Raw genomic sequence first — 17331 nt, 5'->3', positions numbered from 1 at the left:
CAGGGAATTAAGGGATACGGGGAGCGGGTGGGAAAATGGACCTGAAGACCAAGATCAGTCATGATAGTATTGAAATGAAATGAAATGAAAATCGCTTATTGTCACGAGTAGGCTTCAAATGAAGTTACTGTGGAAAGCCCCTAGTCGCCACATTCCGGCGCCTGTTCGGGGAGGCCGGTACGGGAATTGTACCATGCTGCTGGCCTGCCTTGGTCTGCTTTCAACGCCAGCGATTTAGCCCTGTGCTAAACCAGCCCCTTTGAAAGGTGGGGCAGGACCGATGGGCCGAGTGATCTAGTCTGCTCCTATTTCTTGTCCTCTTATCCAATTAAAGATTGACTAAGTGAACTTTGATCTCTCAGAGGGGTCCAAGGAACCAAATGGATTCTGTGCGTTTGACTTTTCATCATGGCTGCACTGGCATTAAACTGATTTTGGGACTGGGCCTTACGCCATGGAAACCGTTCTCTATAACAATCCACAAGGCCAGTTCCATACCGAGGCACCATGTTGACTTTCTTTTTCATTCCTAGACTGTGAGAGTCTCTGGCTAGTCCTGTATTCAATACGCATCCCTAATTGTCCCTTGAGTAGGTGGTGGTCAGCTGCCTTCTTGAACCGCTGCAGTCCATGAGGTGTAGGTACACCCACTGTGCTGTTGGGGAGGGAATTCCAGGATGTTGCCCCAGTGACAGTGGCGATATATTTCCAAGTCGGGTTGGTGAGTGACTTGGAGGGGAACCTCCAGGTGGTGGGGTTCCCAGGTATCTGCTGCCCTTGTCCTTCTAGATGGTAGAGGTCATGGATTTGAAAGGTGCTGTCTAAGGAACCTTGGTGAGTTACTGCAGTGCACTTTGCAGATGGTGCACAAGGTTGCCAATGTTCGCCGGAGGTAGAGGGTTTGAATGTTTGGGGAAGGGGGAGCAATCAAGCGGACTGCTTTGTCCTGGAAGGTGTTGAACTTCTTGAGTGTTGTTGGAGCTGCACTCATCCAGGCAAGTGGAGAGTATTCCATCACACTCCTGACTTGTGCCTTGTAGATGGTCATATCCACCCTCAGGACTCCAAGGGTACCACATAATGGTGCCTGCAGCATGAAGCCCCGGAAGGCATGATTGCCAACAATTGTTCACCTCTTTAAATATTCGTTCGGAGGGAACACCAAGCTTTGCAGAGTGTGTCCGTATCAAGTGAGGCAGAATGAGATCAGAATTTTTGGAGAGTTTACATTTAAAGGTTACAAGCGCATACACCCGGGAGAAGGTTTTTAATTATGTACGTTGTAGCTATCATGGATTTTCGCTACCAATCAAGCATTAACCAACATCAATGGTTTGATGTTGAACCTTTATCCGGGTTGTTTGTGTTTTCCTAACGGGAGTTGCTGCCACGTCAACCATGGATCAGCTCCCAAACCAGAAGGTCATAGTTCAAGTCTCGCTCCTGAGGTTTAAGCACAGAATTAAGGCTGACGCTCCCTGCGCCGTACTGAGGGAGTGCGGTACTGTCAGATGTACCATCTTTCAGCTTGGGGGTTCAACCCAGGTTTAGCTCAGTGGGCTGGACGGCTGGTTTGCGATGCGGAGCGAGGCCAGCAGCGCGGGTTCAATTCCCGTACCGGCTGAGGTTATTCATTAAGGCCCCGCCTTCTCAACCTTGCCCCTTGCCTGAGGTGTGGTGACCCTCAGGTTAAATCACCGCCAGTCAGCACTCCCCACTCAAAGGGGAAAGCAGCCTACCGTCATCTGGGACTTGACCTTGTCAAACCCTTTGTCTTATTACTGTCCTGTGAAGCATCTTAAGACTATGTTGAATGCAAATCATTGAGATACAATCCAGTGCAAAATTATGAATAAACACAAAATGTTTGCCTTGCAGCCAACGTCAGCCGGAGGTGTACAAGTGAAGGCTGGGCCGATCTCACCCTCCCCTATTTCGTGGCCTGCGCATACAATAACAGCATGGCGTCCAACGAGGAGGTTTGTCAGTTTCTTGTTGCTATTCTTCAAACACGGGGCAGCAAGGGAGCACAGTGGGTAGCACAGTTGCTTCACAGCTCCAGGGTCTCAGGTTCGATTCCCGGTTTGGGTCACTGTCTGTGTGGAGTCTGCACGTTCTCCCTGTGTCTGCGTGGGTTTCCTCCGGGTGCTCCGGTTTCCTCCCACAGTCCAAAGATGTGCGGGTTAGGTGGATTGGCCGTGATAAATTGCCCTTAGTGTCGAAAAAAGGTGAGGTGGGGTTACTGGGATAGGGTGGAGGCGTTGGCTTAAGTGGGGTGCTCTTTCCAAGGGCTGGTGAAGACTTGATGGGCCGAATGGCCTCCTTCTGCACCGTAAATTCTATGATTCTATGAATTCGTGCTCCCGTAAGTTCAGCGAGTGACGCATATGCGTAATTTAAAATGGCTGACAGTGAGTGCAGATCTCCCCGGCAACAGTCATCAGGAAAAGTGTCGGGGTCCTACATTCAATGAATCGGATTAGTTTAACCATCAAAAATGCAAGCCAAGCATTGGGGCTCATTTGTGTCACTTTGAACAATTTGAACAAAAAACAATTTGTGTCACTTTGCAGAGGCCACACTTGGAGTTTTGGCCACATTTAGCACTGTTGCTTCTCAGCGCCCGGGTCCCGGGTTCGATTCCCGGCTTGGGTCACTGTCTGTGCGGAGTCTGCACGTTCTCCCTGTATCTGGGTGGGTTTCCTCCGGGTGCTCCGGTTTCCTCCCACGTGTCCCAAAAGACGTGCTTGTTAGGTGAATTGAACATTCTGAATTCTCCCTCTGTGTACCCAAACAGGCGCCGGAATGTGGTGACTAGGGGCTTTTCACAGCAACTTCATTGCAGTGTTAATGTAAGCCTATTTGTGACAGTAAAGATTATTATTTTGTTAAAATAGCAAAGGCACTTGTGGTCTATGAACAAATAGTTGAAGGTGGCAGGGCAGGTTGGGCAAGTGATTAAATAGTGGGATCCCGGGCTTTATAAATCGAGGCGAATGTTTTTCACAAAGCAAGTGGTCGGCTTCTGGAATACACGGCCTGGAAGTGTGGTGGAGGCAGGTTCAATCGGAGAGGGCATCAGACGATTAGAAACAAGCTGCAAGGGTACGGGGAAAAGGCAGGGGAATGGCGCACAGCCAGGACGCTCGTTCGGAGAGCTGGTGCAGACGCGATGGGCCGAATGGCCTCCTATTGTGCTGTGACAACCTCAGCTGGATTAGCGCGACCACCTCCGGGCAACCACACAGCAGGAAGAGTGTGAAGGTATCAGGCAGGGTGCAGAGCAGAGTGAGGAGAATGGTTCCAGAGGGCGGGGATTTTAGTGATGTTGTCAGACTGGAGAAGGTGGGACTGTTCTGCTCGGGAGACGAAGGAGGGTCTGGCGCAGGTGCTCAAAACCATGGGGAGTGCAGACGGAGAAACGTGGAGAGAAACTGCTCCCATGGGGGGGGGGGGGGGGGGGGGGGAGCCGGGGGGGGGGGGGGGGGGGGGGGGAGGAATTGAGAGGCCAAACGTGGTGCCTTTTGGGCCTCATCTCCATCATGAGTTGCCAGATCTTGCCGCTGGTTCCTTGCTTAAGGCCTCAGAGAGGACACAGCTGGAGCACTGTGTGCAGTTCCGGTCACCACATTGTGGGCAGGATGTGATAGCACTGGAGAGGGTGCAGAGGAGATGTACCAGGATGTTGCCTGGGCTGGAGAGTGTTAGCTGTGAAGAGAGATTGGGTAGACTGGGTCTGTTTTCCTTGGAGCAGCGAAGGTTGAGAAGGGACCTGATAGAGGTGTATAAGATTATGAGGGGCACAGATAGGGTGGATTATGGTGGAGAGCGGCTGGTTTAGCACAGTGGGCTAAACAGCTGGCTTGTAATGCAGAACGAGGCCAGCAGCGCGGGTTCAATTCCCGTTCCGGCCTCCCCAAACAGGCGCCGGAATGTGGCGACTAGGGGCTTTTCACAGTAACTTCATTTGACCATAAGCGATTGTTATATTATCAGGAAGAAACTTTACCAACTGGTAGAGGGGCCAATAACCAGGGGGAATAGATTTAAGGGAAGAGGAAGAGACTAAGAGGGGATTTGAGGCGAAGTTTTCTCACTCAGAGAGCGGCGTTGTCTTGAACTCACTGCCTGGAAGAATGGTCAAGTCAGAAACTCTAGTGACATTTAAGAAGTATTTAGATATTCACTTGTGCTGCCATGACCTCCAGGGCTATGGGTCAAGCTCTGCAAAGTGGGATTAGTGCAGTCAGACCGTTGACCGGAATGCACACGTCTGTCAATCTAGGAGGGACACAGTAAGAAGTCTTACAACTGCAGGTTGAAGTCCAACAGGTTTATTTGGAATCACTAGCTTTCGGAGCGTAGCTCCTTCCTCGGGCGAGTGAAGAGGTAGGTTACACAAACACAGCACAGATAGACAAAACCAATGATGCAAGATGATACTTTGAATGCGAGTCTTTGCGGGTAATTAAGTCTTTGCAGGTCCAGACGATGCAACTGGAGAGAGGGATTATCCCAGGTTAAAGAGGTGTGATTATTCCACAGGGGCCATGCGTTTGGAATTCTGCAAAGCCAGCAAGAGCTCCTGGCTCCAAGGTTTAATTATTTCACTTCCCTGATGAAGGCCGCTTACTAGGCCCGACCCCCACAAAAGGAATCCCGCTCCACAAAGCTTGGTCGGATATTTTGGAAGGGTTCCAAAACGAGGGATATAGGCTCGCGGGCAGCGCCCCCCGTGGGCTTTACGGCAGGTTCAGGTGGCTGCCTGTTGTGGCCTGAGGGTTATCCAAGAGCAGAACTTCCCTCCATTAAACAGACTGCAGGATGGCCAATTATTACTCCTGAGGGTCTAACCTCGCACACAAGGAACGGCTCCTCTCGTGAGGTGGCACAGCACAAGTAGGCCGAGAGGATGAAGGAGGCCAATATCCACTGGAGTTCAGGAGAGGTGATCTTATTGAAACAGACAATATCCTGAGGGGACTGGACAGGGTGAATAGCCGCAGGATGGCCCCACTTGCGGGGGAAGCTAAAACAGGAGGAACATTTGAAATATACGAGGCCTCCCTTTTATGGCAGAGATGAGGAGAAATCTTTTCTCCTCAAAAGGTCGCAGGTGTGGAATTCTCTTCCCCCAGTGAGCAGCGGAGGCTGGGTCTTTGAATTTACCCCAGGCAGAGTTTAGTCAGATTTTTGTGAGGCGAAGGAGTCGCGGGTTATGGCGGCCAGACAGGAAAATGGAGCTGAGACCGCAATCAAATCTTATTGAATGGTGGGGCAGGCTCGGAGGACAAAATGGCCTCCTCCCTAAAAAAAATCGCCTGCTCCTTAAAGGAGATATTTAATTCCTCCATCATTGGCCAGCCAGTGAGTAACTAGAGAATTAGAATTCAAGATTGGATTGGATTGGATTTAGTTTATCGTCACGTGTACGGCGGTACAGTGAAAAGTATTTTTCTGCGAGCAGCCCAACAGATCATTAAGTACATGACAAGAAAATAAAACAAAAGAAAATACATAGTAGGGCAACACAAGGTTCACAACGTAACTACATAAACACCGGCATCGGGTGAAGCATGCAGGGGTATACAGACGAAGGAAGAGGCTCGGGGTAAATTAGACTGCTGTAAAAGATTGACACGATATGAAATTCTGATAATAAACAGTGGTTGAAGCAAAATCCAAAACCGTGTCAAAGGGAAATGGAACCAAGTCACCATCTCCTTCAGAGCCAGAATAGATGCAGTGGGCCGAAAGGTCTCTGTCTGCGCTGATATTTCTCACGTCAACACCGTTAACCTGTTCGTCACTTCAGCAAAATCACGGAATTGTTATATCGCAGAAGGAGGCCATTCGCCACCCCCCCCCCCCCCCACCACCCCACCCTGCCCGCCTCCACACACACACATACCCACACACACACATACCCACACACACGCATACCCACACACACACACATACCCACACACACACATACCACACACACACACACATACCCACACACACACATACCCACACACACACATACATACCCACACACACATACCCAGACACACACATACCCACACACACACATACCCACACACACACATACCCACACACGCACATACCCACACGCACATACCCACACACACATACCCACACACGCACATACCCACACACACACATACATACCCACACACACACATACCCACACACACACACACCCACACACACATACCCACACACACACATACCCACACACACATACCCACACACACACACATACCCACACACGCACACATATCCACACACGCACACATATCCACACACACACACACATACCCACACACACACACATACCCACACACGCACACATACCCACACACGCACACATATCCACACACGCACACATATCCACACACACACACACATACCCACACACACACACATACCCACACACACACACATACCCACACACACACACATACCCGCACACACACATACCCGCACACACACATACCCACACACACACAAACCCACACACACACACATACCCACACACACCACATACCCACACACACACACATACCCACACACACACACATACCCACACACACACATACCCACACACACACACATACCCGCACACACACATACCCACACACACACAAACCCACACACACACACAAACCCACACACACACACATACCCGCACACACACATACCCACACAAACACATACCCACACACACACACATACCCACACACACACACATACCCGCACACACACATACCCACACACACACACATACCCACACACACACACATACCCACACACACACACATACCCACACACACACACACATACCCACACACACACTGCCGCCGGGGAGCCCTGCACATTCTTCCTTTTTTTCTGATAACAATCTAATTCCATTTTCAATGCTTCAAGATAAAGAACAATAAGATTCTCCGGGGGCCAGCAAAGAGAGAGAGAGGGGGTGGTTAAAATCCGGGCCTACTCCGATCAGCGAAAGCCTCACCTCCAGAGGCGAGAGATTTTTCGCAGGCGAGACAACAAAATGAAATAAAACGGCCCGCTGAGTTTTTTAATCGCGCTTGTTAAACGATTTACTGCAGTCAGCTCACGGGAGATCATTTGCGTCAGTGTTGAATTTATGACAAGTTTTATGTGCTTATGAATTAGCTAGCCAGACACACCTTCGAACAACCGCACACACAATTTTGCTGATCCCTTTGACAAAGAAGTAGTTTCCATCCAGAATGTTCCCGTGGCAGAAAGTGGTCAGAGAGGACATAAATAGTTCTTCCACTCTGCTCAACTGGCAACTCCAATAATAATAATCTTTATTGTTGTCGCAAGTAGACTTACATTAACACTGCAATGAAGTTACTGTGAGAAGCCCCTAGTCGCCACACTCCGGCGCCTGTTCGGGTACACGGAGGGAGAATTCAGAATGGCCAATCCACCGAACAAGCACGTCTTTCGGGACTTGTGGGAGGAAACCGGAGCACCCGGAGGAAACCCACGCAGACACGGGGAGAACGAGCAGACTCCACACAGGCGGTGACCCAAGTTGGGAATCAAACCCAGATCCCTGGTGCTGTGAAGCAACAGTGCTAACCACTGTGCTACCGTGCTGCTATTCATTAATTATCTATTTTCTTAACAGGCTATCTGCTGCGCAAAGGTTCTGAACCATTTTAACAGTGATTGCTGAATTGACATTGTACATAACAGCACCCCCAGTTCAAGAGCTAGGGAAACCTGCTTCTGCATGTGCATCTGGGTTGCCAACTTTGGGTGCCATTTTCCTGGAGATTTCATCACATGACCTGCCACATCCAGCCCTCCTGTTCGGTCGAAAAGGATTCGCCAATATTTGCATGACTAATATCTGAAAATGCTCAAAGTACATGCGGCAAATATCTTTTCCAGCTGGTAAAAGGTGGCTTGCTTCTTTTAAGAATTCACGGCTGGGATATTGGTTTCACTGACAAGGACACAGGGCCGGCTCAAGGCACCGGCAACTCGGGCTGTTGCCCGGGGCGCCATGTGCTAGGGGGCGCCAGACTCGGGTCCCGCGCATGCGCAGTTGGGCCGGCGCCAACCAGCGCATGCGCGGTGGCCGCACTCCCCCAGTGTGGCCGCACTCCCCCAGGGCGCCCCCCCCCGTCCGTCCGCCCACTCGGTCCGCTCGCCCGCTCGGTCCGCTCCCCCCCCGCCTCGGGTCCGTCCCCCCGCCCCCCCCCCTCGGGTCCGCCCGCCCCCGCCCCCCCCCTCGGGTCCGCCCGCCCCGCCCCCCCCCCTCGGGTCCACCCGCCCCGCCCCCCCCCCCTCGGGTCCGCCCGCCCCCCCCCTCGGGTCCGCCCGCCCCGCCCCCCCCTCGGGTCCGCCCCCCCCCACCCCCCCCCTCGGGTCCGCCCCCCCCCCTCGGGTCCGCCCCCCCCCTGCCCCGCCCCCCCCTCGGGTCCGCTCCCCCCCGCCCCCCGCCCCCCCCCCGGGTCCGCCCCCCCCGGGTCCGCCCCCCTCGGCCCCGCCCCCCTCTCGGCCCCCACCAAGGGCGCCGAAGTTCAGCTTGCCCGGGGCGCCAGCAACCCTAGGGCCGGCGCTGCAAGGACATCATATGTTTGCCCATCCCTCATTGTCCTTGAACTGGGTGGTTTTCTCGGCCATTTCAGAGGGCAGTTCCGAGTTAATCGTATTGTTGTGGGTCTGGAGTCACTTGTAGGCCAGACCAGGTAAGGACGGCAGATTTCCTTTCCCTAAAGGAGATTAGGTGAACCAGGTGGGTTTTTGCAACAATCGAATTAGAATTTAATTCCAGATTTTTATTGAATTCAGATTTCACCATCTGCCCTGGTGGGGTTCGAACCCAGGTTCGCAGAGCATTACCATAGAATCCCTGCAGTGCAGGAGGAGGCCATTCGGCCCATCGACTCTGCTCCAAACCTCTGAAAGAGCCCTCTACTTAAGCCCACTTCCCCTGCCCTATCTGTGTAACTCCACCCAACCTGTACATCATTGTGTTGTGGGAGGAAACCGGAGCACCCGGAGGAAACCCACGCAGACACGGGGAGAACGTGCAGACTCCGCACAGACAGTCGCCCGAGGCCGGATTTGAACCCGGGTGCTGTGAGGCAACAGTGCTAACCACTGTGCCACCTTGCTGCCCTGTGTCAGTGGATTACCAGTCCAGGGGCAATACCACTACGCCAGCCCGCCCCAGCTAATATTATGCAGTTGTTGAACAAGGGACTAAAGGCTGAACAACTAGTTACGGGTTAGTCAGTCCAACTTCCGGGAAGGATAAGAGACAGGAGAATGAGAATTGTAGAGGAACAGAGGACATGTCCTTAGAACCCTGAAGGGAGCAGCATCGGTGGATCAGGTGTAAGGCATATGGGATACATTACTGGCTGAGACACAGAATATAGAAGCAGGGAGGTTATGCAAGCACTGTGTACCACACTGGAGAGACCACAGCGAGAATACTTCATACAGCTCTGGTCACCACAATCCAGGAAGAGTCTGATTGCACGTGGAAGGGAGTCGAGGAGACTTACGAACATAAAAATTAGGAGCTGGAGAAGGCCACTCGGCCCTTCGAGCCTGCTACGCCATCGAGTAAGATCGTGGCTCATCTGATTGTGGTCTCAACTACACATTCCCGTCTATCCCCCTTGTTGGTCAGGAATCTATATCCCTCTGCCTTCAAAATAGTCATTGGCCAGGCACGACTGTCCTCATGTGCGACTTATAACCATCCTCCAATCACCCAATGTGCCCACACTTATATCTGAGTGTCTTGTCACGTGACCCCTGTCTCGAGACCGCACGGTAGGTCTGTATCGCCGCCACCTGCTGGTTGGGAGGTCGCACCACCAGCCATCTACAATATTGCTTCCAGGCACATCAGGACACCTATAGCGAAGAGATTCCTTCTCATCTCCGCCTTAAATGGGAGACCCCTTATTTTTAAGCCATGTCTCCCAGTTCCAATCTCTTCCACAAGGGAAAGACCCTCTCAGCATCCGGTCTGCCGAGTCCACTCAGGATCCTGTATGTTTCAATAAGATTATATCTTATTCTCCAAGAATAGGCTGGAGGGTCTGGTTTAGCTCAGTGGGCTAGACAGCTGGTTTGTGGGCAGCAAGGTGGTTAGCACAGTTGCTTCAAGCTCCAGGGGTCCCGGGTTCGTTTCCCGGCATGGGTCACTGGCTGTGCGGATCTGCACGTTCTCCCCGTGTCTGCGTGGGTTTCCTCCGGGTGGAGGGGTCCCGGGTTCGTTTCCCGGGCATGGGTCACTGGCTGTGCGGAGTCTGCACGTTCTCCCCGTGTCTACGTGGTTTCCTCCGGGTGCTCCGGTTTCCTCCCACAGTCCAAAGATGTGCAGGTGAGGTGGATTGGCCATGCTAAATTTCCCTAAGTGCCCAAAAAAAAGGTGGAGGTGGGGTTACTGGGTTTACGGGGATAGGGTGGAAGTGTGGGCTTGAGTAGGGTTTCTCTTTCCAAGGGCCGGTGCAGACTCGATGGTCCGAATGGCCTCCTTCAGCACTGTAAATTCCACGAACAAGGCCAGCAGCCCGGGTTCAATTCCCGTACCAGCTTACCCGAACAGGCGCCGGAATGTGGCGACTAGGTGCTTTTCACAGTAACTTCAAACTTGTGACAATAAAAGATTATTGTTATTATTTATTACAATCTTTATCGCCTTCTTCGCAGAAGATAAACCCACTCATCCAGGGTGTGAGTCGAGTGAACCTCCCCTGAACTGTATCTACCATATTTGCACGTTTCCCCTAAATAGGAGGCCAGAACGGTACACAGAAGTCCATCAACGCACTGTGGAACGGGATGCAGCCAGGGCTGGGAAAGTTTATCTGGGAGGAAAGATCGGATAGGCTGGGATGGTTCCTTGGGAAACACAGAAGGCTGAGGGAGAGTAAATTGAGGATCATAAAATGATGAGGAGGCCGAGATACAGTGGTTGGAACATAGAAAAATACAGCACAGAACAGGCCTTCGGCCCACGATGTTGTGCTGAACTTTTATCCTAGATTAAGAACAAATTAATCTGCACCCCATCATTCCACCGTAATCCATGTACCTATCCAATAACCGCTTGAAGGTCCCTAATGTTTCCGACTCAACTACTTCCACACGCAGTGCATTCCATGCCCCCACTACTCTCTGGGTAAAGAACCTACCTCTGACATCCCCCCTATATCTTCCACCATTCAACTTAAATTTATGTCCCCTTGTAATGGTTTGTTCCACCCGGGGGGAAAGTCTCTGACTGTCTACTCTATCTATTCCCCTGATCATCTTATAAACCTCTAGCAGGTCGCCCCTCATCCTGCTCCGTTCTAATGAGAAAAGGCCGAGCACCCTCAAAACCTTTCCTCGTAAGACCTACTCTCCATTCCAGGCAACATCCTGGTAAATCTCCTTTGCACCTTTTCCAAAGCTCCACATTCTTCCTAAAATGAGGCGACCAGAACTGCACACAGTACTCCAAATGTGGCCTTACCAAGGTTTTGTACAGCTGCATCATCACCTCACGGTTCTTAAATTCATCCCTCTGCTAATGAACGCTAGCACACCATAGGCCTTCTTCACAGCTCTATCCACTTGAGTGGCAACTTCAAAGATCTATGAACATAGACCCCAAGATCTCTCTGCTCCTCCACATTGCCAAGAACCCTACCGTTAACCCTGTATTCCGCATTCATATTTGTCCTTCCAAAATGGACAACCTCACACTTTTCAGGGTTAAACTCCATCTGCCACTTCTCAGCCCAGCTCTGCATCCTATCTATGTCTCTTTGCAGCCGACAACAGCCCTCTTCACTATCCACAACTCCACCAATCTTCGTATCGCCTGCAAACTTACTGACCCACCCTTCAACTCCCTCATCCAAGTCGTTAATGAAAATCACAAACAGCAGAGGACCCAGAACTGATCCTTGTGGTACGCCACTGGTAACTGGGCTCCAGGCTGAATATTTGCCATCCACCACCACTCTCCGACTTCTATTGATTAGCCAGTTCGTTATCCAACTGGCCAAATTTCCCACTATCCCATGCCTCCTACTTTCTGCAGAAGCCTACCATGGGGAACCTTATCAAATGCCTTACTAAAATCCATGTACACCACATCCACTTCTTTACCTTCATCCATGTGCTTGGTCACCTCCTCAAAGAATTCAAGAAGACTTGTGAGGCAAGACCTACCCCTCACAAATCCGTGCTGACTATCCCTAATCAAGCAGTGTCTTTCCAGATGCTCAAAAATCCTATCCCTCAGTATCCTTTCCATTACTTTGCCTACCACCGAAGTAAGACTAACTGGTCTGTAATTCCCAGGGTTATCCCTATTCCCTTTTTTGAACCGGGACACGACATTCGCCACTCTCCAATCCCCTGGTACCACCCCCGTTGACAGTGAGGACGAAAAGATCATTGCCAACGGCTCTGCAATTTCATCTCTTGCTTCCCATAGAATCCTTGGATATATCCCGTCAGGCCCGGGGGCCTTGTCTATCCTCAAGTTTTTCAAAATGCCCAACACATCTTCCTTCCTAACAAGTATCTCCTGGAGCTTACCAGTCTGTTTCACACTGTCCTCTCCAACAATATGGCCCCTCTCGTTTGTAAATACTGAAGAAAAGTACTCGTTCAAGACCTCTCCTATCTCTTCAGACTCAATACAATACTCAATAGGGGCTGGTTTAGCACAGGGCTAAATTACTGGCTTTGAAAGCAGACCAAGGCAGGCCAGCAGCATGGTTCAATTCCCGTACCAGCCTCCCCGAACAGGCGCCGGACTGTGGCGACTAGGGGCTTTTCACAGTAACTTCAATTGAAGCCTACTTGTGACAATAAGCGATTTTCATTTCATTTAATCTTCATTTCATTTCATACACAATCTCCCGCTACTGTCCTTGATCGGACCTACCCTAGCTCTCGTCATTCTCATATTTCTCACATATGTGTAAAAGGCCTTGGGGTTTTCCTTGATTCACCCCACCAAAGATTTTTCATGCCCTCTCTTAGCTCTCCTAATCCCTTTCTTCAGTTCCCTCCTGACTATCTTGTATCCCTCCAGCGCCCTGTCTGAACCTTGTTTCCTCAGCCTTACTTAAGTCTCCTTCTTCCTCTTAACAGGACATTCAGCCTCTCTTGTCAACCATGGTTCCCTCACTCGACCGTCTCTTCCCTGCCTGACAGGGACATACATATCAAGGACACGTAGTACCTGTTCCTTGAACAAGTTCCACATTTCAATTGTGTCCTTCCCTGGATCGGGAGAATCTATTTCCCCCAGCAGATAGGTCAATAAGCAGGGGCGGGGGGGAGGGGGGAGCGGGAGGGGGGGCGGGAGCGGGGGGGGTGGAGCGGGGGGGGGGGGGGGGGGTGGATCGGGGGGAGGAGTAACTTTCCAGCAAGGGCGAGTGGGAGTCTGAAATATGAGAGGAGGCAGAAACCCTTAACACTCTTGAGAGGAGTATTTGGAATTGAAGGTACCCGAGGAGGCCAAGAGTTGAAAAGTGGGACGAGGCTGAATGGCTCTATTATATTGCGAACAGCACAGACCCTGCGGCCCAAATGGCCTCCTTCTGGACGTACTTTTTCTGTGTCCAAACCTAACTCCGTTTCTGATGTGTCGAGCAACCCTCAGAATGGCGGAATGGGAAGCAGGCACCTTGCAGTTCCTATAGAACATAGAACATTACAGCGCAGTACGGGCCCTTCGGCCCTCGATGTTGCGCCGAGCTGTGGAACCACCTGAAGCCTATCTGACCTACACTATTCCATTTTCATCCATATGTCTATCCAGTGACCACTTAAATGCCCTTAAAGTTGGCGAGTCTACTACTGTTGCAGGCAGGGCGTTCCACACCCCTACTACTCTCTGAGTAAAGAAACTGCCTCTGACATCTGTCCTATATCTACCACCCCTCAATTTAAAGCTATGTCCCCTCGTGTTGGTCATCACCATCCGAGGAAAGAGACTCTCACTGTCCACCCTATCTAACCCTCTGACTATCTTATATGTCTCTATTAAGTCACCTCTCAGCCTTCTCCTCTCTAACGAAAACAACCTCAAATCCCTGAGCCTTTCCTCGTAAGACCTTCCCTCCATACCAGGCAACATCCTAGTAAATCTCCTCTGAACCCTTTCCAAAGCTTCCACATCCTTCCTATAATGTGGTGACCTGAACTACACGCAGTACTCCAGGAGCGGCCGCACCAGAGTTATGTACAGCTGCAGCATGACCTTGTGGCTCCGAAACTCAATCCCCCTACTGATAAAGGCTAGCACACCATATGCCTTCTTAACAGCCCTATTAACCTGGGTGGCAACTTTCAGGGATTTATGTACCTGGGTGCCGAGATCTCTCTGTTCATCTACACTACCAAGAATCTTGCCATTAGCCCAGTACCCTGCATTCCTGTTACTCCTTCCAAAGTGAACCACCTCACACTTTTCCGCATTAAACTCCATCTGCCACCTCTCAGCCCAGCTCTGCAGCTTATCTATTTCCCTCTGTATCCTATAACATCCTTCAGCACTATCCACAACTCCACCGACCTTCGTGTCATCTGCAAATTTACTAACCCATCCTTCTACACCCTCTTCCAGGTCATTTATAAAAATGACAAACAGCAATGGCCCCAAAACAGATCCTTGCGGTACACCACTAGTAACTGAACTCCAGGATGAACATTTGCCATCAACCACCACCCTCTGTCTTCTTTCAGCTAGCCAATTACTGATCCAAACCGCTAAATCACCTTCAATCCCATACTTCCTTATTTTCTGCAATAGCCTACCGTGGGGAACCTTATCAAACGCCTTACTGAAATCCATATACACCACATCAACTGCTTTACCCTCATCCACCTGTTTGGTCACCTTCTCAAAAAACTCAATAAGCTTTGTGAGGCATGACCTACCCTTCACAAAACCGTGTTGACTATCGCTAATCAACTTGTTATTTTCAAGATGATTATAAACCCTATCTCTTATAACCTTTTCCAACATTTTACCCACAACCGAAGTAAGGCTCACAGGTCTATAATTACCAGGGTTGTCTCTACTCCCTTCTTGAACAAGGGGACAACATTTGCTATCCTCCAGTCTTCCGGAACTATTCCTGTCGACAAAGACGACATAAAGATCAAGGACAAAGGCTCTGCAATCTCCTCCCTGGCTTCCCAGAGAATCCTAAGATAAATCCCATCTGGCCCACGGGACTTATCTATTTTTACACTTTCCAAAATTGCTAACACCTCCTCCTTGTGAACCTCAATTCCATCTAGCCTGGTCGACTGAACCTGTGTATTCTCCTCGACAACATTGTCTTTCTCCAGTGTAAACACTGACGAAAAATATCCATTTAACGCTTCCCCCATCTCCTCTGATTCCACACACAACTTTCCACTACTATCCTTGATTGGCCCTAATCTTACTCTAGTCATTCTTTTGTTCCTGATATACCTATAGAAAGCCTTAGGGTTTTCCTTGATCCTATCCGCCAACGACTTTTCGTGTCCTCTCCTCGCTCTTCTTAACTCTCCCTTTAGGTCAGGAGTTCTCAACCTTTTTTAACCCATGGACCCCTTTTCCTCTTAATTTTTTTTTGTGGACCCCCATAGCCATTCCACAGAAAAAAAAGCTTCTTATATGTGTGGTAAACTAATCCTAAAGTCCATCTACCTTACCGTGAGGGTTGGAAACGGATTAGCGGTATTTTCGTACGTTGCCAAACTTATTCTAATATGAAAAGTAATGAAAAAAACTTTTTACTGACTAAATTGAATTAAATTACTCTAGAAATAACCAATTCATATCAAATATACACAGTTTCTAGTGATTACTGTGTTAAAGAGAGAGAGTGAGAGAGAGAAAGGTGAATATTCATCATGAAAACAAACATTTTTTTCTTCTACTTGATTCTCAGTAATAACAATTGTTCTGAAGTAGAATTGCTCTATGGACCACTAAAATATCACCGTGGACCCCCAATTCGGTATTTTTTTTTGTGTGGACCCCCAGTAATGTCACATGGACCCCCAGGGGACCCCGGTTGAGAACCACTGATCTAGGTCCTTCCTGGCTAACTTGTAACTCTCAAGTGCCCTAACTATGTTAGCGTCAGCAAAATGGAGGAGACTGTGATTGATCTGAATGCTTCTTTCTTCCCCCCATCCCCAACCCCTCAGAGAGAGTTCTTCGCAGCAGTGAAGACCATTTACACCATTGGGCACAGTTTGTCCCTCTTTGCCTTGACAGCCGCTATGATCATCCTTTGTATCTTCAGGTAGGTCGACATTTTCAGGGTGGAGGTGCCTCCTTTCTGATGCTACGGCAGTAGCCAACCCTCCGTGGACTCTGAATCGCTGGGGGGGGGGGGGGGGGGGGGGGGGGGGCGCAGCCAGAGGTTGTGAAAGGTGCTGCACAAATGCACACTTTTAAAAAGTTTCCTTCATGGGACACAGGCGCCGCTGGCCAGGCCCCGGAATTGTTATTCCCCATCCCTAATTGCCCTCGAGAAGGTGGTGGTGAGCTGCCTTCTTGAACCGCTGCACTCCATGTGGTGTAGGTACACCCACAGTGCTGCTCGGGCGGGAGTTCCAGCATTTTGACCCAGCGACAGTGAAGGAACGGCGATATATTTCCAAGTCAGGATGGTGGGTGACTTGGAGGGGAACCTCCAGGTGGTGGGGTTCCCAGGTATCTGCTGCCCTTGTCCTGCTGGGTGGGTTTGGAAGGTGCTGTCAAAATTACTTTCCAACCTCTGGCAGAAGTTCCCACTGAGAAGGGCACATGTTGGTGTCCTGCCCATAGTTTGTTTGTGGATAATCAGGTGATCACACATGTAGGCTAGACTGTGATGCTCCACATGGTTAAATAGCTACCTGGCCAGCTGCTGTGTGGGGTCGCTGATAAAGAATGTCCCTCACTCATGGGAGTACGGTAGCATAGTGGTTAACACAATTGCTTCACAGCTCCAGGGTCCCAGGTTCGATTCCGGCTTGGGTCACTGTCTGTGCGGAGGCTGCACGTTCTCCCCGGGTGCTCCGGTTTCCTCCCACAGTCCACAGATGTGCAGGTTAGGTGAATTGGCCATGCCAAATTGCCCCTTAGTGTCCAAAATTGCCCTTAGTGTTGGGTGGGGTTACTGGGTTGTGGGGATAGGGAGGTGTGGGGCTTAATTAGGGTGCTCTTTCAAAGAGCCGGTGCAGACTCAATGGGCTGAATGGCCTCCTTCTGCACTGTAAATTCTATGAGGGAAGGGGCAGAAGCAAAGGAAGGGA

The 17331-nt window shown here is 50.5% G+C and overlaps 1 protein-coding gene across 1 annotated transcript in view; it reads left to right on the top strand.

Annotated features, from left to right (window-relative positions):
• The window catches only part of vipr1b (vasoactive intestinal peptide receptor 1b), a 79265-nt gene that overhangs the window by 19729 nt on the left and 42205 nt on the right, over positions 1 to 17331 (top strand). Inside the window, exons 4-5 of the mRNA XM_038798543.1 lie at positions 1879 to 1979; positions 16237 to 16334. Of these exons, the coding sequence (XP_038654471.1) occupies positions 1879 to 1979; positions 16237 to 16334 (199 nt within the window). The remainder of the gene's footprint in view (positions 1 to 1878; positions 1980 to 16236; positions 16335 to 17331) is intronic.

This window comes from Scyliorhinus canicula, chromosome 5 (genome assembly GCF_902713615.1).
Source record: "Scyliorhinus canicula chromosome 5, sScyCan1.1, whole genome shotgun sequence".
NCBI lineage: Eukaryota > Metazoa > Chordata > Chondrichthyes > Carcharhiniformes > Scyliorhinidae > Scyliorhinus > Scyliorhinus canicula.
Note: the sequence above shows the minus strand (reverse complement) of the source record. Positions and strands in the feature narration are given on the sequence as shown.